Genomic DNA, 23,778 nt, shown 5'->3' with positions numbered 1-23,778 from the left:
TAGCTTAGAATTCAGGGCTTCACTGGAGTACTAACTGTTATCTCAGAAATATTCAGGGCCCACCTATGGCCTTCCCTTAGACAGAGATGAAACAGCCCTTTACACAAGACCAAGAGTCAGGTTCTCATTTGACCCAATGGGACAAGGTCTTCACTACCTACACACCAAGGTACCTACACACCAAGGTACCTTCTTTCAGTCAACAATGCAGAAAACATGTCCTTTAGGCACTTAATAGTGACCTCAATTTTCACCAAGCTGGACTGGAAAATGATTCTTGAAATCATCATTTATTCAAGGTTGATCTCCGTTTACAGCCTGGTTCGGAGAAAAATGCACCTCTGGGCTGCCTCACTCTGACACCCGGTGTGTGTCCTCTTTTGCTTTGGCTTTCAAAGGACGCAGTAACAAACAGTTCTGCATATCCACTATTTTAGTCTTGTTGTAATCTACTGGGGTCATAACAAATTTTCCTCAGAATTAGGGAGTGAAAATAAACCAGTCTTTGTCCTGCCATTAGACAAGGATAGTTAGATCACAAATTTGTCATGGTTGCTAAGAAACTCAGACCTTAGTTTCAAGTTCAAGTGTCAGTTCCTTAACCAAGACTGAAAAGTTTTATGGTAAATGTGTATTTCTCTCCCCATCTTTATAACTTAATTTAAAAAAAAAAAAAAAAAAGCTGATTGCATTTTGCTTTATTTTACCTATGCATTCTTTGTTAAAACTCTTGAAGGGTTTTGGAGAGTAACACATAAAAAGATTTCACCTTCGTGACTAACAACAGTTCAAGAGTGATTCTACGTGGCATCTTGATTCACTTAGAAGGTAACTTCTAAGGAAATTAGAATCTATTTATGAGTATTCTTCACATTTCAGTAATAGCTAGACAAAGCATCTGTCTATAAGAAGCAAAAAAGATAAAACTAAAGATGATTTCAAGGCCGTATGTCTGGGAAAACAAAAGAACAGAGCAGAGATATCTGAGACGGAAACTGGTCTTTAGGAAGTCAGATATCAACAGATCTCCACTAGTTCCCATCTGGGGAGCTTAGTCATCAACACACTACCCACAGATGACCTTCACACACACACACCCAGCCTAGTGCTGAGTGAGGAGACAGAATTCTGGTCCCAGCTCTGTAACTGAGCACTGTTTCTTTCTCAGTTTTCACATCTATAAAATGAAGAGATTAGGAAAAAAAAAAATCACAACTACCATCAGATTCTGACGGTTTGTGGTTTTTTAAAAAACAGAATTCAAGAAATGAAGAGAAACTGATGAAAGAGGTGTTACGTCCAGAGCCACTCTCTCCTTCATTTACACACTTTATCTGAGTATACAAAGTAATAGGATTCCAGCAAGGGCGATTCAAAAATACAGTACTAGCTGGATGCGAAGCCTGCGGATACGGAGGACCACCTTTTCATATCCGGGGCGCCACAGGACTGACTGCAGGCCTTGAACATCTGAGGATTTTGGTGTCTGCAGGGTCCTGGTACCAATCCCTTAGGGATACCAAGAGGCTTACTGTACCTGAAAATCTAAGTGGTGAGTATAAGGGAGGTAGGTGTAGGCAAGACAATCTACTGAGGGCAAGAAGAAACTGTCAGAATATCTACTGACACTTAATTTTACCTTAAAGGCTAAGAAATGCAGCTTTTTATCAACACTGACAGCCCTTATTTGGGTCTATAGGTTAGATGTCACATGCCACTGAAATGAACTCAAGATGTGGCAGTGGGCCTCTCTGCCATCTGTTCAGTTTATTCACTTGGGGATATCATCTTTGTGGTGTAAGAAAACAAAATCTAAGTACTGAGGTGGGGCATGACCCCAAAAATATTTTATACCATACAGAGGTGTTCCAGTTCTCTTGTGGCAAAATATATAGAATTGTTTTAAGGATGATTAACACATTTTTCCCTTACATAAATACAATTTGCTCCAAATTTCCTGACCTACTCTGTGATCACAAGTGGCTGTCAGCAACACCTGGCAGATGTTTTTTTAAATGACCTTAATCAGTCCCTTCAAGGTAAAGATGAGGTTTTCAAGAAGTACAAGAAAGTAACTGCTTTTTTTGAAAAGCAGCTCATACTATAGAGAACATATTTTGAACAGGGATGTGTTTTTGTATCTTTTGTACAAAGAAATTAGAAAACACTTCTCGTCTGTTTTAAAATTTTCAATGAATGTAAAAAGTTTATTTTTAACCCCCTTTATCCTTATTAACATTAACTGGAACATATTTTATGAGATCTTAGCTCTATCCACAAAAAAAAGAAATTGACTAGAAGAATTTTAATCAAATTGTTTATATAACTGGCAGTGTGAAAAGGAGAATCACTAGTTAAAAAGCAGAGTCAATAATGTACTTCATCCATTTGGATCAGTTTATCTTTGCAAGTAACTTTTTAAGCTATTAAAACCAAATAGCAAAATGAATGTAGGACCAGACCTTCAAACTGCTTTACCATAAAATATTCACCATTTTTAAAAACAGTGACATGAACTCATCTACATAACCTTCATTTGAAAAAATAAAATCCACTACATAGTAACGACAATTTTTAACAAGTTTTAGTTGCTACTATGTACCTTCAGTGCATCCTTTAAAAATTTCTATGTATTATAAGACAAAACAATTCAGTAGTACACACAGGAAAATTTATAAATATTCATGTATTTCGAGTACCTGCACAGACTTTTTTCACTGCTGAGAGGCAATAAAAATTTGGATACCCGTAAGTTAGTTAGTGGTAATCAAGACCAACTCACAAAAAGTTACAACTGTTAGAATCATTTATTACTTACACTTATTTCTCCCAGTACAATCAAAATTTCTTTTGGTCAATGGATCTCCTAGGACAGCTACACAGAGAAAAAAAATCTCCTATCTATATTTATTTCACAAACCAAAATGTACAGGTTATTTCTGCCTCACTGAATTCAATATGCAGTCTTCCCTTGGTATTCTTGGGGGACTGGTTCCAGGATCCCCCCAAGGATACCACAATCCCCAGATGCTCAGTCTCTCAATAAGCTGTATTTGTGTAAAACCTGCACGCATCCACCCACACACTCAGTATCATCTCTAGACCATGTCTAAGTACCTAACACAATGTAATGGTCACAGTAAGTAGCTGTTTTACTGTATTGGTACTTCTACTTATTTCATTATTTATTTTTATTTTTTTCCTTTAATATTTTCTATCTGAATCTGCAGATTCAGAGGCCTTGGATAGAGAGGGCTGACTGTACAGATTTCTTCCCCCCACCCATGTCACCTTAGAACATGTCTTGAGTTTTTTCCCTAATTATACAAAGGCTGCATGCCCAATATTTTTTTTGAGAAACCTATAAAAAGACTTAAGTAGAAAGCAAAAAATCATCTGTACTCCCTTCTCCGAGACACAAAATATCTTAAAGGCACACTAGCTATGTTCCCATCCAACATATCAGTCATGTGTCCAGATCAGTACACCAACCTCAGCCATGTATAACGTAGGGAGTATTTCAACATATGGCAACATCGTCTTTTATTTAGCCCAAATATACCATCAACTTGTTTACTTTCATAAAAGAACCGTGTTTTTGTTTGTGTAGGAAACAGAGGCTATATGGGTCTCTCCTTGGCTAACATACCCAACAGTTGTAATTGTGTTTTTAGCTGAGTCCATTACTTTAGGACCATCCCATATGTCACTAGAATAGTCTTTTCTTCTTATAAATAACCAAACTGAAATGAATCTTTAAATGGTCTCTTGTTTTGAAGGTTCAAACATGGGAATAAATTTGTTGTGAAAGAGCATTTGGCCACTCTGGTTAAACGGAAGACAACTCATTCCATTAAATATATTATTCTATATGGAAGCTTGTTCGAATCTTAGAAATTTTTCACATAAAAAGGGTGGTTTCTTTAAAAGGGTATAAACATTTATATCCATAATTTTTAAAGTTCTTACTTTGAAATTAATGAAAAATTACATATCATTCATTCACACTGAAAAGTCACCCACTTCCCAAAGCCTATTCAGAATGGTCTGTTTTCGTGTCAAACATTGAATATTTTAAAATACTAGAACAAGGAATAATTCTCTATTAGGTAATCATCCAACTTAAATATGTATTATCACGTTTTATAAAAACCCTTAATTTTCTACTTAATTCAAGCTTTAAAAAATAAAGATCAATTAAAGTTCCGTTTTAAAAGAAATTTATTATCCTAGGGCTAATTTTAAAGCCTGAATTCATCTAAAATAGTCAGTAATTTAGGCCTCCTGAAAATTGGCAACTGTAGTTAGCACTGTCACAATAAAATACATCCACATAAAGTGGAAATAACAGTTTATCTAGATGGCTATAGTTTATAAGCATGACCTTTCCTTTCTTTCTAAGAGCCCTGCTTTTGTTCCTTCCATTTTCTCCAGTGTTCTCTGGAGTTCATTTTCTTCAGTTAAAAAAAATAACAATAATAAAAGTTAGTTTGTATTTTAAGTAAGAGTTAAAAATTAAAATTGCATTGCTTTCTCCTTTCTGAATGTCTTGTTATCTAAACAAAGAAGCCTGGGCACTCACAGTTACACAGCAAAGCATTGAGCTTCCATACTTGCCTTGTCAGGCTTCGGAATTTTTGTGAAATCCGCACAAGTGACCAGCATTATTTATACTAGATAATGCTGGACAGAGTGGCCAGCACACAGAATCAAGCTTCAAGCCAAACTATAGGACTACAATAGAGGGATGGTAACATCCAACATTTAAAAAGCAAGGCTGGGTGTGGTGGCTCATGCCTGAAATCCCAACACTTTGGGAGGCCAAGGCAGAAAGATCCCTTGAGCTGAGGAGTTTGAGACTATCCTAGGCAACACAGCAAGACCCCCATCTCTACAAAAATTGGTTTATGAAAATGAGCTGGGTGTGGTGGCATACAACTGTAGTCTCAGCTGTTCCAGGAGGCTGAGGCAGGAGAATTGCTTGTACTCAGGAGTTCAAGGCTGCAATGAGCTATGATCACACCACTGAACACATTGCCTGGGTGACAGAGCAAAACCGCATCTCAAAAAGAATTTTTTAATACACTTAAAAACATATATATATATATATATATATATATATATGCTGTAATTACAGACTCTAGCAGAGTCACATTACATTTTCTGAAATGTTTCATGTGAATCATCCATAGCTGAGTCGAACGTTAAGCAATTAGACTGAACAATGAACTGCAAATTCTTGACTTGTCTACTCAAATGGGAGGAATTCTGCCTGCCATTAAATACTATTAGATTGGGTTTAATATAAATCGTGTGGGTTATGGCCAGCAGAAATTAACCAACCATAGACAGTGGACAAGGATCTGCTTCTGGCATGCAGGCACTCTCCGCCTAGAGTCCAATGAAGAAAAACTGGGAGAAGTAGGTCAGTTGAAAGCGGCTCTTTTTAGAGGGCAGACTTGGACCAGGCAGCCTACGTGGTAGCCATCCTCCAACCTCAGACCTGATACTCCCACAGTGCACATGTGTGTACATCTTCCGTTAAACTGCTGAAAAGCCCTATAAACAGATGATCTGAATGGGTCAAAGCACATGGAAAGAAAAGGATGTCTTTTCATCCAATCTTTGCTGCTCAACTTAGAACCCTGAAAGCAGGGGATGTGGGAAAGCGGCTCTTAGCCACACTCCTCGGGTTATAACCCTTTTTGAAAGCAACTTGGCAACACGTACCAAGAGCCTTAAAATATAATGCACACCCTGTGGCCAAGTAAATTCCCCCAAAAGAGAATCTATTCTAAGCAAATCATTCCAAGTAAGAAAGTTTCCTACAGGGAGATGTTGACAGCAACACTATTTATGGTGGCAGAATACTGACCAATGTATAGGCTACTAAACTTCATTAAACTCTTTAGATTGGTGCAAAAGAGCAGTTTTTGCCACTGAAAGTAATGTCAAGAACTGCATTTTTGCACCAACCTAATTATTAAGCAGTCATAAAAAAATTAAAATCATTGTGAAGAATACACAGGAAGATGAAATACACAGAACAGTCTCAATGAGATTTTTTAAAAAGATATTGGAAAGAAACACACTTAAACACTGACACTGGTTGCTTCTTGAGAGAATGGTTATGGTAATTTTTCTTTAAATTTGTGTGTGTGTTTCAAGTTTTTCAGGAAATATGCTACATATCTGTACTTACTAGAACTTAAATTCCACTGAAACCGTATTTCTAGTTCACCTAAATAAGCATATGAAAAAAGAAGCTTTATATAAAACATAAGAAAAATATTCACTATTGGCTGTTTTCTGGTTCAAATATTCATTGGCATGTGTCACATTTGTGAGCATCTGATGCCAGAACTGTGAGAGAAAAGTGAATTAGACAATATTAGCTTCTCCTAACCTATTTTTTTTTTAATGTCCCTAAAATTTGCTCCTGTCCTACTACTTTGGTGTAATGTGCCAAAAAATCAAGTGCCTTATGGATTTATCATCATTTCAGAAACAATATCTGTTTCCCAACAGTTCTTTTGATGCCAAAGCATTTAACTTTCCATCTGGGTGCAGGCAGAGCTTAATTTATGAATGGGTTGCGTTCCAAACATTCATTTGTAAGTTGGCCCTTTGATTCTACAGGAAATGTACTCCTAGGCCTAATGTGGTAAAAGCCTGCAGACTTCATCTAAGAGACAGTGGACAGTTGAGAAGCAAACTTCTGCTCCCGTTCCTGGTCACAGAAGCAACCTAGGGCCAATGTTGAAAAAGATAACTGCTAAGTAGTGCAGGGACAGAGGTCATTTTGGAGCATGGCGACATAGGGGTCAGGACACACCGGCTAAAGACATCCGAACACACGACACCTGGGAATGTGCAAAAACTGGGAGGGCAACATGGCCGGGCCAGAGGAGGATTAGTAACAAAACTCAAAGAGCCCACAAAGAACTTAATCTTCTGCTTGTTTAGAGCAGTATCTTCAAACCTTTTAGGCTATGGGCCACTTAGACAACACAGCTCCACACCTAGACCTGCTTATCCTTGGAAACAAAAAAACCAACAATAATTACATCTTTTCTTTGGGAAGCCTCCAGCCTGGAGATAATAGTTGTTCAAAATACACTGTAAATACACTTTTATTGTAATGCAATATATGTATTTCTAAAAACTTCTAAGTTTTATACACAATAAAATCCAGATTTTAGGCAGACCACCCAAAAACTATGAAACTCTATCACCAGAATGCTTAAAAATAAAAAATCCTAAAAAAAGAAAAACAGTATTTTAGCATAATTTCTAGTAAGTATATAATGGACTTTAGAAATACAAAAGTGAGGATCAAACTTCTACATTACAGAGACTAGGACAAAATACTCAAAGATTGGAGAGAACCCTGAAATGAGTACTTCTGGGATGGAGCACCCAGCTGCTGGACTCAGGAGGACACAGATTCAAGAGTAAGGAATGCAGTCCTGCTTCCCAGTCTGGCTTGCTGCCTTGGGCTGTATTAGGGCACTTTGCTCCTAGCTGCTGATACTTGGAGGCAGTGGTAGACTCAAGGAAAACTGCATATGGACTGATTCCTACATCCTATGCCACATTCCAGATACGCCAATCTCATACGAGTACATCTGTTATAGAGGCATGCATGTAGCAGCAGAAAGACTGTACAACTGTGCATTTTCTAAAGCAGATTCAGCTCTCCAAGGGGACTTTATAAAGCCCACTTTCTTTTCTTCTGTCCAGCCTCAATACCACCTGAAAGCGCCTTCAAAGACACCAATGCTCGGGAATGTGACATGAGAAATTTTGGATGCATGACCCGAGAAAAGCAGGGCAAAGCGGGGCAGCTGCTAGCACACAGGCACCTCTGTGCACATCAGAAAATGAGCCTCCTCTGTGCAGACAACTCACAAAAAGGGTTTCTGTCTCTAGCTAATGCAGCCCCTTGCTATGGTGCGCAGGTGGCAATACGGATGCCACCCCCACCTGCCCCCACCACGTGGAGCCTTGTGCAGGTCATATGGAATGCTACAGAGGTCATTCTTGGGTTGACTGATACCAAACACCTTCCTTAAAGTCCAAGTAGAAAAACAAAAGCAAGGCTTACTTGCTACAACTACAAATAAACCAAGCTCTGAAGGTTAGGGTGTCTAGCAACTTGCAAATATGTGTCTAAGCCCAGATGACCAAGCCTAGAGAAACTAACACAAACAAAAGTAATATAAATAAGAACATGCCCATAAGAATGCAAATGAATAAAAGCATAAAATCAGCAGGCGATAAGTATAGTGGCATCTGAAGAAGGGTTTGGCAGTTTCCTGGAAATGCCACATACCCTTTATGCTTTGGTATGCATTACTCTGCCTGTAACATGTTTTTTCCAGCTTTGCCATCCACCGTGTCAATTCTAACTCAATTCTTGCAGAATTTCAAGAGCCTACCACTAACTCTCCCAGGGCAGTTTATTAATCCTCTGCTGTCTCATCGTATCTGTGTGTATGATCCCAGTCCTGGAAAAGGGACAGGGGCACCCCGCCAGGAGCTAACAGCCCCCAAATAACAATAATGTAATGAAGAGTGTCAATGGTAAGAAACTGACCTAAGTGAGTCATTGTTGACTCTTTCCTGTCTGTTCCCTAACAGTCACCAAATCCAACCGATTCTACCTGAAATATCTCTAAGCATATCCTTTGTTAACCCTGCCCAAGCTCAGGTTCCCATCACCTGTGGAAGACAGCAATGGCCTCCTTCCTTCTTGCAGTCCCACCTCCTGTCCCACTGACTCCCCTCAGGGATCCATCCCTGGACGGCCGCAGAAGCACCATCATGCTCTGGCTTCTCACTGTCCCACTTACTGTCGGATTCCCTCTTTTGAAACTCTGATACCGATTTGCATTTCTGCTGATAGGGTTATTTAGGTCAGCTCTGCACTGAAAATAAGTAAATATTCTGAATACAGTATTTTAAAACATCTTCTTGAAGGCATCAAAGAGTTGGAAGAGGCAGGAGAGAGCTGGCCTGCCAAAATCTTAGTGAAAACTGGAAGCGCACAGAGTAAGGCAGTCGTGGAAGCCACTTTGGCTCTAAGGGCTTTGATGCTTGACAGGACCATCACAGGCTGACAGAACAGGAATCAAGCCTAGGGCCCACCCAAGGTGTGAAGTCTAACAGGAAATCTTTTCTCATAAGGCTACAACAGGTCTACCCACTCCACCCTAGGGAATGCAGTACAATTTTATATAATCATGAGGTCCAAAAAATTCTAAGCTTCACGCGCATTTAGTTTCAAATGGTCTTGGTCTGCAGTACCCCTAGACATGGCAAAAACAAACAATTCTCTCTGGAAGGATACATCTTTACCCCTAAGACTTGAGGACTGCTCCCTGAATAAACTATCCAAGGGAAGTGAGCAGCTCAGACCCAAAATGAACCAAACATAAATGACAACAAGGCACCTTGAAGAGGAACCAGCAGAAACGACACGCACAAGAAAGACCCACAAAGGCTTGAGATATTGCCATTATCACTATTCTTCCAGTGTTTATGGAATCCTAAACTTATAGCCCACTTCTGAATACTAGAATTTGTAGAGGCATGTCTGAAGCCATTAAAAGAACAAGTCAGTATTAACACTGCAGCACACTCTTCTATATAGTATTTCGGATTATTTAGAGATGCATTCATACTCTTCATGCAATTCACTTGGCGGCCCTTCAACATCTGACATTGCTTGAGAAAAGCTGTTTACTTTCTGAATCTTCTCTGTCGTGTTCACAAGACACAGTTCTTGCATGCTGCTGTAAACATAACCTCTTTCTTTGGCACTGGCTTGCAGTTACCCCATACCTCTTATCTCCAATTTGCAGCAAGCTTTTCCCCACTCTCTAACGCATTGCACAACCCACTCAGCAAAATGCTCTAAAATGCTCTATGCTTGATTATAACAAAAATAAACTTTACATATTGATGAAAATTGAATGTGGGAGGCCTCATGGTGCACCATCTGAGCACTAATGGCCTAGAGTTTAGAATCCCAGCCCCACTCATTCATTCAACAATACGCATTGAGTGCTTACTATCTAAATGCACTGTTCTAGGTGCAGGGATACAGCTAGTAAAGAAGAAAAAGTCTCAGTTGCCAAGGAACTTATTGTTCTAGCTGGGGGAGATAAACAAATATGTAAACAACTCAGTTTCAGATAGTGTTAAGTGTCACGGAGAATATAATAGTGTGATAGTGGAGGGGTTCCCCTAGCTTAGAGGGTCAGAGAGGCCATCTGAGAAGCCAACTCCTTGGCTAAGAGACTAAAATGACTAACAGGAACCAACCATCCAAAGATCTGAGGGAAGGCTGGGCATGGTGGTTCATGCCTGTAATCCCAGCACCTTGGGAGGCTGAGGCAGGAAGGTTACTTGGGGCCAGGAGTTCAATATCAGCCTGAACAACCATCTCTTACAAAAATTTAAATTTTCCAGGCATGGTGGTGCACACCTGTAGTCCCAGCTACTCAGGAGGGTAAGGCAGGAGGATCACTTGAGCCCAGCAGTTCAAGGCTGCAGTGAACTATGATCGTGCCACTGCACTCCAGCTGAGGTAACACAGCGAGACCTTGTCTCAAAAACATAAAAATAAAAGTGGGAAAAACATTCCAGACAAAGAAAAATAAAGATGGAAGATGTGTGGCTGCTCTGAGCTTGCGTTTAGAAACAGAAAAAAGCACAAGGTAGCTGGAACATAGGAATCATGAAGAGGGTATTGTGGGATGAGGTTAAGAAGTAAAGGGGGGCCCAGGCCAGTAAGATCTTGCAGGTCAGAAAAGGTTTGGATTTTATTCTAAATGCAACGTAAAGCCTTTGGAAGGTTTAACTGAGGACATGATACAAAATCATGTACAATTCAGAAAGATTTCTCTGCCACTGCTGCAGAGAAGGTAGACTGAAACAGGGCAAGAGTGAATGCCGGGAGACCAAACAGGAGGCTACCATAGTGTTCCTAAGAAAGAGGATTCAAATAGAAAAAGGGAAGCATGTGGATTCAGGATTCAAAAATGGGATATGGGGAAGGAGTGGCGAAAAACCATAATCAAGGTTAGTCTCTAGGGTTAAGCTTGAACACCTGGGTCTATGGTGGTCCATTTTCTGAGATGGGAAGAGGCCAGTTGAAGGCATGATGAGGACAGGGTGGAGTGTGGGGAGGTTATCGAGGGCCTGCTTGGGACATCTGAGATGTCTACTAGGAATTCATGTGAAGATACCTGGTAAGAAACTGAATATAGAGCTCAAGAGGAAAGTCAGAGCTGAAGTTAAAAATTGCTCAACCATCACTGTAAAACGGTATAAAAAGCCGTAAGACTAAATGAGATCCTGTAGGTAAAGTAAATGTAATTTTAGAAGGTGACCCCGGACAGAGGCCCTGGGCATTCCAACATTTCCAGACTGAGCAAAAGAGAAGCCTATGCTGAAGGAGTGGCCAGTGAAGCAGAAGGAAAACAAGAAACAAACGAAAAAAAGGAGCCCCCTCCATTTGAAAACATGAGCACTGCCAGTGACGCTGACATGAGCAGCTTCCTCAGCGTGCTGGAGGTGAAAGCTAGAATGGAATAAGGACACCATGACAGGTAACTTGAGGGTGGGGACTAGGGTGTCTCTACAGAAATAGGAGACCTCAGCTTTAGACAAGGCCTTTCACTCTTGCTAGAAAAGGAACAAGGCAGGTGCAGTGACTCACATCTGTAATCCTAGCACTCAGGGAGTCTGAAGCAGAAGGACTACTTGAGACCAGCAGTTTGAGTCAGCAGTGAACCATGACTGCACCATGCACTCCAGCCTAGGCCAAAAAGCTCATTGCCTAGGCCAAAAAAAAAAAAAAAAAAAAACACCCAAAAAAGGAACAGAAAACCTGAGAAGACCCTAACTAAAGCGAGAGACGAAGGGTGAAGGACAGCTTCTGTTGTTATTGCAGAGTTTATTTTGCTTTCAAGATGGGAAGCGCTGGAGCAGTGAGCCAGGTCAGTGGAAGGTACTGCAATGGCGGGAATCTTCTGTGTCTTCACTGTCCGATCCAGTAACCACTAACCACATGTGGCTACTGGGCACCTGATAGGAAAAACTGAATTTTAAGTTTTATTAGCCGAAATTTAAATTGCCCTGTATGGCTAGCAGCTGCCAAACCAGGCAGGGCGGCCCCTCCAGCACGTGTGCAGACTGGCAGACCCAGCTGTCCACAATTTAGATGGGATGGCAGGAAGGGCAGAAGCTGATGGCTTCTATTTGTTCAATGCTTTCTAAATGAGGTTACACGCCGTGAGGAGGATGGAGGGGCAGGACGCTAGGTGGAAGTTTAAGGGGAACGGAAAAAGAAGAATGACTTCAGAGAGTCGAGAAAATACTAAAAGAGGCAGTAAAACTTCCGGGTCGAGTGCCATTTGAGATTTGTGGCAAATTTTAAAGAAACCCTGGTCAGAACTGTTAGCTTTTCTCTGGCAAACATCAACTACTTGGCCCTTCAAAGGTGGCCTCAAAGTACCCTTTTAGCCATCTCCTGACATTCTCATTCTGTTCCTCTGCAGTTTTCAATCTTCTTGGCTGCAGGACATTTTTTACCCCCTTTACATATTATATTCAGTGCCCTAGTTTAAGAAAAAACAAAGAGAGGCAGAGATGACAATGAGAACAAAAACCAGGCTGTTCTGGAGGAAGCTGAAGTAAGCCTAAATTCCCCCACCAGCTTGGCCCCCTCCCACCATCCCGAGGCACATCTAAGGAACCTCCGGGCTTGAAACCAAAGATTTACCCTGATAGGTGTTTCTCAAACTTAAATATGCTGTTGATCACCGGCTCTTGTTAAAATGTACATTCTGCTCCAGCAGCTCTGCAGAGGCCCAAGACTCTGCATTTCTCACAGGTTCCTTTGGACTGCCACTGCGCCCACAGCCACAGCCAAAGCCAGCTACTCACATTCTCCGCTCTGCTTGCTTTTTCCAGCAGTCCGACCCTCGGCTGCATATGCCTTGCCCTACTGTATTAGTCCGTTCTCACACTGCTATGCAGAAATACTCAAGACTGGGTAACTTACAAATGAAAGAGATTTAACTGACTCATAGTTCTGCAGGGCTGAGGAGGCCTCAGGAAACTTACAATCACGGCAGAAGGGGAAGCAAACACGTCCTTCTTCACATAGCAGCAGCAAGGAAAAGAATGAGTGGCAAGCAGAAAGGGAAGCCCCTTATATAAAACCATCCGATCTCATGAGAACTCACTCACTATCACGAGAATAGGATGGGGAAAACCGTCCTAATGATTCAATTATCTCCAGCTGGTCCACCAGCGGCACCTGGGGATTATGAGAACTACATTTTAAGATTAGATGTGAGTGGGGACACAGCTGAACCACGTCGCCCATCTTCTGCAGCCCTGGAGATTTTATTTAACCTTTTAGGCCCTCCTCTCAAGGTTTCTCCAAGTCCCCCAGGCAGAAGTAATCATGATCCAGTCCTAGTTAGCACCTTGGCCCCATCTCCTTCCGCTATACCCCACTCTTGATGTGCTCCAGCCACACCAGCTTCCCTGCAGTAGTCATAACAGACCAAGCAAGCACCAGCCTCAGAGCCTTTGCACCAACTGACCCCTCTGTTGGAAATGCTCTTCTCCCAAATTGCCTCATGTCTAAGCCCTTCACCTACTTCATGCCTTTGCTCAAAGTTGTCTTCTTCATGAGGCCTATATTCTGCACACTCTATTTAATACCCTTCACCCCAGCATAGCATTCTGGACACTGTAGTTATTTGTACATTCATTCATTCATTCATTCATTCATTCATTCATTTAGACGGAGTTTCGCTCTTGTTACCCAGGCTGGAGTGCAATGGCACGATCTCGGCTCACTGCAACCTCTGCCTCCTGGGTTCAGGCAATTCTCCTGCCTCAGCCTTCTGATTGGCTGGGATTACAGGCACGTGCCACCATGCCCAGCTATGTACATATATTTATTTTATGTCTGTGTCCCCTGCAGTTATGCACAATGTGAGGACAAGGTCTACATGTATTCATTTTGCATCTGACGCGTCTTGCATTGTTTCTATATTTAAAGACAAGGTGAAATATCAAGTCACTAGCTGACATAACTTCCAAGTAATGAAGGTGAATTAGATTTCTGACACTTCAAAGAACCTAATTGCTAGTGGAAGTGTGAAAAATACAAGAAAGAACATGATAACAAAATAGATACACAAAGTAAAGCAAGGGCACAAGGATAATTCTAAAATGGTAATTCATAACTCAAAAGTACACAAGGTGATATTCTACTATGAAACGGGATAAAGTAACCATTGATTTAGCATACAATCTAATAATTTGCTACACCTTAGCATTTAAGATACTTAAAAAAAAAAAAAAATTGGATAGGCACAGTGGCTCAAGCCTCTAATTCCAGCACTTAGGGAAGCTGAGGTGAGAGGATTGCTTCAGGCCAGAAATTTGAGACCAGTTTGGCCAACATATCAAGCAAAACCCTATCTCTATTTTAAAGAATGGGAATAATGAGAGCTAACATATTAAAAAACTTACTATGTGCCAGCAACTATTTAGGCATTTTGCAGGCATGAATTAATTTAACCCATATAACAAACTTCCAAAGTAGGTACTATTATTACCCCCTTTTATAAACAAGGAACTGAGAGGCAAAATAACTTGTTCAAGGTCACACAGCCAACAAAACACTGGCTCCAGAGCTCTTAATCGCTGTGCCCAGGTAGCTGAAAAACTATAAAGATTTAGAGTTGCAAGGCTTAGCTTTAGGTAAGTTACTGTTTTAAAATTCCCTACATTTTTCATAAATAATGTATTTGTTATCTCCCCATATGCTTTGAACATTAGCAATGATATCTTTCTGTAAAGGAAAAACAGTTTTTCAAGTAGTTCTCTCACATGTTAACAGCTAATACTCTGTACATCCAAGAACAGCTCTTAAGACTAAGAAAATAAAAGAACTCAAAGAAATGAATGACTTTTGAGCCTGGCCCAGGCAGCACAGCTCAGTGGTTAAGGGTACAGCTGTAAATCTCAAGTACTAGGCACTGTGACCCAGGCAGGTAATGAATTCAGCCTATGCATGTTTCCCCCTTGAGTATTCTTCCTGGCTGCTGCATGCTCTCCCCACTTTCTCACCCCACACTATCCCCATCTTATTCTTGCAAGGGTTCTTAATGGGGTTCCATGAACTCCCAAGTGGTCCGTGAATAGAATTAAAGGGATCCTTGAACTTGGTAGGACATATCCTTTGTATTTTCATTTATTCCTTTAAAAGCCTCATTCTGAGAAGGGAATCTATGGCCTTCACTGGACTGCCACAGGAGTCCCTGGCACAAAAAGGAAAAGAAACGTGTATAAATGCAGAAACAGGGAAATAAGCTAGGACGTTTTAATATCGGTCAAAGAAAGAGGGAAACAAATCTGGTTAGGAATCACAGAGGTGGGAAGGGAAACAAAGAGATTGAGTCAAGGAAACTACCAGGTATTCCTAACAAAATGTCAATGTCACCTTACATCTTCCTTCTACTTACCTCCCAAAAAAGAAGAGTTGCCTCCTCCACTTCTACTCATTCATTCCTTAGGTCGTTAAATTTTCACACCCTCCTCCCCAATCAACCACTTTAGCTCAAGCACAGCCATGACCCTCAAGCACTTGGGAGCATCTAATTCTGCCAACTTCTGTTTTCTCTTGCTTCCTGTTTCTTTTTCCTTTGTCCTTACCACAAAGCTAAGTGTCCATGGGGTCCCCGTTCCTCCAGTGGAGATCTGACTTACCAATTCTGTATGGGCAGGTCTCAATGGTCTATCCTAGCCCTAGTGGCTCTCAAACTCCAATCACACCTTTCCAGCATCCCACATAGTACTCTAACTGCAGGATCCACCCACCACCACCTACAATTCCCCATTCTTAAATCTTAATTGCTTGTGTCCCTTTCCAACTCCCAATTTCTTGTCCCAAATTTTCTGATCTCATGGGGCCACTATTCTTCTAAGGGCTCATCACATACAGTTGGGGCTGGAGGAGGAATCCTTAGTGGTGAAGTCTTTCCTTCTACTGCTACATAGCCTGTGGACCTGCAGCATCAGCACCACTCAAGAGTGTGATCAATCACAGTCTCAGGCAGCATGTCCACCAGATCTCTGAATTAAGACTCTGCATTTTAATTTCATTTTTTATTTAGTTGGAGCCTCGATCTGTCACCCAAGCTAGAGTGCACTGCACAACCACGGCTCCCTGCAGCCTGAACCTCCTGGACATAGATGATCCTCCCATCTCAGCTTCCTGAACAGTTCAGGTTACAGGTGTGTGCTGCCATGTGCATCTGTTTTTTAATTTTTTGTAGAGACAGGTTCTTGCTGTGCTGCCCAGGCTGGTCTTCAAATCTTGGCCTCAAGTGATCCTCCTGCCTCAGCCTCCCAATGCATGGCTAGGATTACAGGCACCAGCCACCTGCCCAGCAGAGTCTGCATTTTTTTAAAGTCCCCAAGTGATTGATATGCCCCTTAAATTTTGAGAAACAGGGATCTGATTCTTTTAATATATCACTATCCTAACTGCATTTGAACTTTATTATTTTTAGGCATCATTTACTGAATACTTATGATGTGCTAATTACAGTACTAGGCCTTAAATACAGTATCTCATTTAACCCTCAACCCTGTGAGGTCATCCTCATTATCCGCATTTTAAAAATATATAAATTGAGGCTCAAGTGACTGAATCACCTGCTCAAAGTTCCCAACAATGCCAAAGTCAGCATATGAACCTCATCTGTCCAACTACAAACCATTTTTGCCAAATTGCGCCAATTCCCTTCAATTCCAAAATTTGTATTTCAAAGGCTATGCTAGCAGAATTAATTACTCTGGCTGACTGCATTTTCTAATCAATTTAAGGTAGATTTGCTGGTTTATAATTCTTGCTGGCAACCCTTCTAAAGGCACAGCAGATCAAGGCACCTGGAAAGAGAAATCATTGACCTGACATGGGGCATCATTCTGAGTAATTAAGTTTAGTAACTCTAAGTACTAAGTAACACTAAGTACTAAGTATAAATACTTAGGGTTCACTCTAAGTATAAATGCTTAAAGTTCACTCTAAAGTATCTAATAAATGGAGAGGAAATGTATTCTGTTCTCTGGATATAATCCCAAGTTTTAGGGAGTATAAAACAACTTCCCTAATAAACTTTCTGTATGTCCGCTTGGTGTGTTTCCTTCCATTGAAGGTTAAAAAGAACAAAAAAATAGTGTGAGGAGACTAGTTCTTGAATGAATGGTAGCTGGGTTCCACTCAAGAATCTCATCTAATGTCTAGAAAACTCTAATTTTAATCTCATTGCTTTATTATATCCTATTAAGTCAAGGTCCTCAGTTTCCTTATCTTTTTTCAGTGCCCAAATAAAAACCCATGAACCCAAACAAAAAATTATGATGTGCCCAATATAGTCTTCATTTATTCCAAGTCCCAGAGCCTGTGGAAAAAATAATCAAAGCTACTGATGCTCCACCAGGGACACCACAAGTTCTCCAATCCACACCCCACAGCACACGGCATTCATCAGGCTGGCCCTTACAGATGCCCATGGGAAGTACCCAAAGACATCCAGAAGCATCCAGCTCTATCAGCAGGACAGAGTCCTGTCTGACACTGCCTGGCAGGCCCTTTCCCCTCTCTGGGGACTGTTCTTTCCCCAAGGCCAACAGGCAGGCACTGCCATGTTTTTATAACTACTTAGTCCAAGGGATGGCCACAAATGACTAAAGCTAGACCAATCTCAAGTGGAATCCTTCCATGGGATTTTTATAACTAAATTAGAGACAGGAAGCCCTTTCAGGGAGCAGAAAAGACAAAATGTGAAATACAGGAACCCTTCATTCCCTGCTCTGTGGAGGAAATCAGTCATCTATGAAGGAGAACAGAGCCAAAGGGTACAGAAAAGTCTCACGCACTCACGCACTCACACTCTCCAGCACCCAGCTCTTCACATGGTTTTGTTCAATCTTTCCTTCTACTGTGATAGGCCCCCCAAACCCCTCAATACCCAAAATGTTTGCCAAAGCTCATTTGAACTTCTACAGCTTTAAACCAAAAGCCTCTAACATCAATACTTGGCCACTTCTAAATACTATATTTGTTTTAAACAAGTTTTATGTGCTTTAAGATTTCTCCATACAGATAATGTTTTCCTTTGGATATTTATACAGGTTTTAAAATACTAATTTCTAAAAGGCTCACATTGCACTGTGTGTAAAAGTCTTTTAGAATATCTATTTAAAACAAGTCTTGGCTCGTATCATTCAACATGCTCCCCACACTATTAAAATATCATCTTAAGATGCTTACTGCTTGATCATTTTTAGTGTAATTCTAAATGTAACAAGACAAAACTGCCTTCCTAAGTCACTTTCTCCTTTATGTATTCAGTTATATTCTTTGCTTAAAATACTTAAAATAAAAATTGGCAATGATTCATTCACTGATGAGTATTTTAAGTTAGAAAGCAGTAACATATCAAATTAAGCACACAATGGCAGGCTTATTCCCAACTCTGATTATTGCCCAAATCAAGATTTTCATTACCACCTCAGAAGACTTGAACATTTTCACCTTAATTGCAAGTTGTTACATTTCAATCACATCGACTTTAGCTTAATAGACTGCAATGCAGTTCAGCTACATTCAATATAACAAACTTAGTTCACAGTCTCTTAAAATCACCATAGATTTCCTTTCCATCTAGTCAAGGTCTTAAAAATTCCCTGAATGTTGCTGCATTTGGAAAGCTATAATAGTAAGACAACTTGTATTATAAAGTATTCTACAAATCCTGGTATAACACTGTGCACCTCATAGACTGAAAAAGCAGTAGAATCTTGAGTTAGAAAACAACCTGGAAATCATCCAAACAGCCCTAGTTCACAGGTGTAAACACTGATGCAAAAACCTGACCTTAACATGCCCGAGGTCAACAATTAGAGCAGGCGTCCCCAAACTTTTTACACAGGGGGCCAGTTCACTGTCCCTCAGACCGTTGGAGGGCCACCACATACTGTGCTCCTCTCACTGACCACCAATGAAAGAGGTGCCCCTTCCTGAAGTGCGGTGGGGGGGGGGGATAAATGGCCTCAGGGGGCCGCATGCGGCCCTCGGGCCATAGTTTGGGGATGCCTAAATTAGAGTTTAAGAAAGATTTAAAGCGCCAATCCAATGAGCATTTTACCACAGAATGTGGAAGGTGCTCATATACAACACCATGCTTGTTTGTTCAGACTGTTGATGTATTTATTCTCCGATTACCTGTATACCAAAAACTTTGGTGCACAGAAGGTCATGTAAAACATTTACCTAATATCAGACATTGTCACCTAAAATGAAATCAAACCAGAAATACATGGCATCTAAGTGTTTAGATTTCAGGTTTATATTACACATCCATTCTTTTTTCAAAAATAGCATAGGAAATAGACATTTTGAAAAAGAAGGCTGTGAAAGAGACCTTTCTTATGTCAACTCAGAGTCCTCAAAATAAAGATATTTGGACAAAAATATTACAGGTGTTTTAGCAATCCTTCCCATAGTAGTTGACACTGTATGTGCCCAATGTATCTGCTGAATGAATTACATGCTTACATTGATATACATGAAATGGAAACTTCACTCCTTTGGTTGTGGATACTTAAAATTGCAAACTTTTCTTGAGAGCAAAAGAAAATAACCCCAAATATAATATTTACAAGTCATACACTATGAAACACTTAAGTAGTTTCAAAATATTTTCAATGAGCAAGAAACTCTAAAATAAATGTAGCAATTCATAAATATAAGGTAGCAACGTAAGTGGTTACAGTAAAACATGAACGATTACAAGATTTTCTAAGGCAAACTGGAACCCAGACGAGTTCCCAGAAAGCACACTCTTTTTCGGCAGCATATTGTTGACACTATCTTACTAAATTAAACCCCGAGACAGAAAGACTCTCCATACCAAAACACCAGAACTCCAAAGGAGATAAAGGCACCATAAATATGAGTAAGCACTACAGTATTCGTCCTTTTTTTAAAAAAAAATTATGTTTCTATTCTAGTAATAAGGGACCCAAAACTAATAACAAATAATAAAAGAGCTTACCAAAATTATATGTAACTCTACATTATAAACTTATTGCATAGGAAAAACAGCGTTTCATTTTCTGTAATAAAACTTGGGAGAGGAGTTTTTGGTGCGGTAATGCATGCTCTTGCAACAACTTGCACTCCCAGATAGCTAAAGAAGTTGTCAGGAAGTTAAAATGAACTTCAGTGAATCAGTCATTAAGCTGGATAAAAATAATCATTTCTCAACTTTTTCAAAAACACTCCATGCAAACACGATCAATCCTGATACTGTTTCGCCCTTCCCCCTGCTCAACTTGGGGAAGAAAAATACAAAAACGATGCTTTTGAGGCATTTTTAGACAACTTCACTACATTGAGAGTGTTCTTTTTTAAAAAAACCAACATGGTTTTCAGTCATTTCCATTACGCTGAAAAGGACATACAGACAGTCATCGAAATCAAAAGCAGGGGAAGCGGACTTACACTTTTCCCAAATGCTAAGTGACTGCAGTGGCTAAGGTCATGGTCAAAATTCACAGGCTCATTTAAACTTTCCTGGCTGAGCCAACAGCTCCGATCATGTTTCCAGATCCTATCTAACTGGATTAAAACTGCAGGAGTTTCTCGCTGTCAGATCAGCAGGAGGCTATTTCAGACCCTCGAACCGCAGTCCGCATAGCCCGCAGCAGCGCATCCTCCAACCCCCGACTGTGAGTGACGCTAACCTTTCCACGCGTTCTCCTCCAGCATTTCCCACCCCCCCCCCACCCCCACAGCGGGCGCGGCCAACTCCGGACCCCCTCCGCCCGCGCCTGCCAGGACCCTTGCCTGCCGTCTCCACCCCGGCCACCCTTCCGCAGTCGGTGACTTCTGCCCGGCTCCCCAAAGTGGGGGTAGGCGACGAGGGGAGGAAGACTCCCCGCCAAGGGCTCTCCAGCCCGCACAGCGACAGGGCGATGCGGGAGAGGCGCAGGATGTCGCCCGACGCCAGAGCCATATTTACATCGGCTGCTGCTTTGCCAAAAAGCCGAATTGTGCCCAATAATATTGCCTTTAAAGGAAAAAGAAAAGACCTAACCACTAAAGCTGCTGCCCCAAATCTGCTCGCTCTCCGGTATCCTCGCCCCAGTGCCCCCGTGGGAGGCTCGCCCGCGCCCAGTCCGGGACAGGTACACCCGCCAGCCGGCGGAGGACGCGGGCGCCGCGCCGCCCCCACACTGGGCAGCGGTCGCCGAGACTCGGCCCCCAGCAGCCCCCGCCGGGGCTGACAGCCGAAGCGGCGCCTTGCCCCGCACAAACTTAACCACTTCCCAGGCTGCGGGCACAGACCCGCGGGCAGGCGGGCGAACGGGGGGCGGCACGGGCACTGGCACCAACCGTGAAACTCACACGCACACGGGACCCCAGTCCCGCAGCCGGTCCTAGGTCTAAATGGGGCGCAAATGGTGCTCGGGGGGCCCGGAGGGCTTGGGGGCGCGCGCCGCGGGGCTGGAGGCTCCGAGGCGGGCGAGCAGCCGGAGGGCCAGGGCAGGCTGGGGCTCCCCGCCCCGCAGCAGCTGCAGCCGGAGGAGGAGGGGAGCGAGGAGGAAGAAGAGGAGAAGGAAGGGGACCGCGCGCCGCAGCCGAGCCCTTACCGAGTGGTTTACCCCCCACATCAGGACGCTGAGCAGCGGGTCGCTGGCCCGAAACAGCTTCACTTTCTGCGCTACGAAGTGCTTCTTCTTGGTCTTGGTTTTGCTCGCCAGGACGGAGGACCCTAGGTTGCCGGGGGTCGCCATGGCCGCCTCCTCCGTCCCCTCCACCGCCGCGCTCCCGAGGCCGGGGACCCGCCCTCTCTACACCCCGGCCCGGGAAGGTAGCCGCATCCCCCCGGTGGCGGCCCCGGCGCGCCGCGCTCCGCTCCGCCTGCCTCCGCCGCTGGCGCGCTCGGCCCCGCTCGGCTCGCTCCGCCCGCTTGGCCCGGCAGGCTGCGCTCGGCTCGTGCCCCGGCCCGGATCCCGCGCCCGCCGCGGCTCCGCGCTCAGCCCGCGGCTGGACCCGGCGCTCCGCGAGCGGCTTCCGCGTTGGGCGCCGGCGTCATGACGCAGGGGGCGGGAGGCGACCGCGGCGCCGCGGGCGGGGCGCCGGGCGCGGGGCGCGGGGCGCGGCCGCCGGACCGTTAGGCTGCGCCCTCCCGCCCCGGCTCCGCTGCGACCCGGCCGTCCCCTGTGCCTGGGCGAGCTCGGGACGTTCGCTCCCGGCCCGCGGAGGAGGCCGCGGGGTGCGCGCGGAGAGCCCGCAGACCCCGGCCTGGCGTCTCCTGCGGCTCCCCGAGGAGGGAGAGGACAGGGAGGGCAGAGCGAGGAGGTTGGGGAGAGGAGTCCCCAGGCGTCGATCAGGCGAAGGAGGGAAGCTCACGGACCCGCGCTCGCCCACGCCGCGAGTCGGGAGACCCAGCGAGGCGCGAAATGCTGCAGGGAGACCTGGGCTTCCCGGCACCGAGGGGAAGGACCTGGCCACGTTTCTGGTCAGTCTCGGAGATGAACTTAATACCGTTGTGCCATTCACCGTGGGGCCTTTCAGACCCTCGATATGGGCCGCCTCAAGTCATTCAAGAGGGAGACTCCCACCTAATAGTTTCTACTGTCACTGCCACCCCACTCCGTGCCCAGGGCAGGACCCTGGGACCCTCATCCAGAGCCCCTGGCTTAACCGGGAGAGTCGTGCCCCAAAGTGCATCTTCTGCTTGGAATCCATCACCGTGGTCCTTGCCATCCCTGCCTGTTTTCCAATGCATTCAACTTCTTCCGTGGAAATCCGTTCACTGTCTTCCTCCAGATACACCTAATGTAACCCGTTATTATGATGAGAATACCTGGCTTACTTCAGGAAGCTGCCATTCCAAGTATGTCTAAAACCCTGCTGCCCCCATGTCGCCCCCGCAGTCTTCATCCTGTACAATGTATTTACTCTGACCCAGTCCACCAGTCCTCACTGAATAGGTTCTTGGAAACTATCGCCTTAAGCAAAACAACATAAAACAAAACCAAATTTGTCATAGGCTAACATTTCAAAAAGAGTTAAGTTCCTACAGCATTATTTCTGGTCACAGAAACATCACCAAACTTCAAAGTAAAGACTCAAAACACTTCTAATATTAAACATTGAAATAAATGTAAGCTATACCGCCTTTTAAATTTTTTTTCCCCCTTGAGATGGGGCATTGCTCCCAGGCTGCGGGTGCCCTGGGGCAATCACAGTCCGCTGCAGGCTCTACTTCCTCAGGCTCAGGTGATTCTTCCACCTCATCCTCCCCCGTAGTTGAGACTACAGGCATGAACCTGGCTAAGTTCTATTTGGTAGAGATAGGGTTTCACCATGGTGCCCAGGTTAGTCTTGAACTCCCAGGCTCAAGGGATCTGCCCACCTCAGCCTTTCAAAGTGCTGAGAATACAGACGCCAGCCACTGCACCAGGCCCACCTACATTTTTTAAAGATTGACAAAAACAAGATAATGCTTTGTCAAATTTCTGGTCAATCAGTGAGTAATGGTTGCTGTGGTGCTGGGTTAAATCAAGACATAAGTGAAAAGCAAAAAGTTGTCAGGAGGACCTGCTGCTACCATGAGATTTAAAAACTATCACAAATATGGTAGCTGAGTGCTCTCCTAC

At 43.3% G+C, this 23,778-nt stretch overlaps 1 protein-coding gene across 3 annotated transcripts in view; it reads right to left on the bottom strand.

Moving 5' to 3' along the window:
* Positions 1 to 22,188, bottom strand: part of PIP4K2A (phosphatidylinositol-5-phosphate 4-kinase type 2 alpha) — a 172,618-nt gene extending 150,430 nt beyond the window's left edge. The window contains exon 1 of one of the 3 annotated variants that reach the window (XM_074404926.1): positions 21,763 to 22,188. In XM_074404926.1, the coding sequence (XP_074261027.1) occupies positions 21,763 to 21,906 (144 nt within the window). In that variant the 5' untranslated portion in view covers positions 21,907 to 22,188. Of the gene's footprint in view, positions 1 to 20,611; positions 20,859 to 21,762 lie in introns of those variants that run through there. The other 2 variants (XM_003930664.4, XM_074404927.1) reach the window with 2 other exon arrangements.
* Between the last annotated feature and the right edge of the window lie 1,590 nt (positions 22,189 to 23,778).

This window comes from Saimiri boliviensis, chromosome 8 (genome assembly GCF_048565385.1).
Source record: "Saimiri boliviensis isolate mSaiBol1 chromosome 8, mSaiBol1.pri, whole genome shotgun sequence".
NCBI lineage: Eukaryota > Metazoa > Chordata > Mammalia > Primates > Cebidae > Saimiri > Saimiri boliviensis.
The sequence above is the reverse complement of the archived record's forward strand: the minus strand, read 5'-3'. Positions and strand labels throughout refer to the sequence as shown.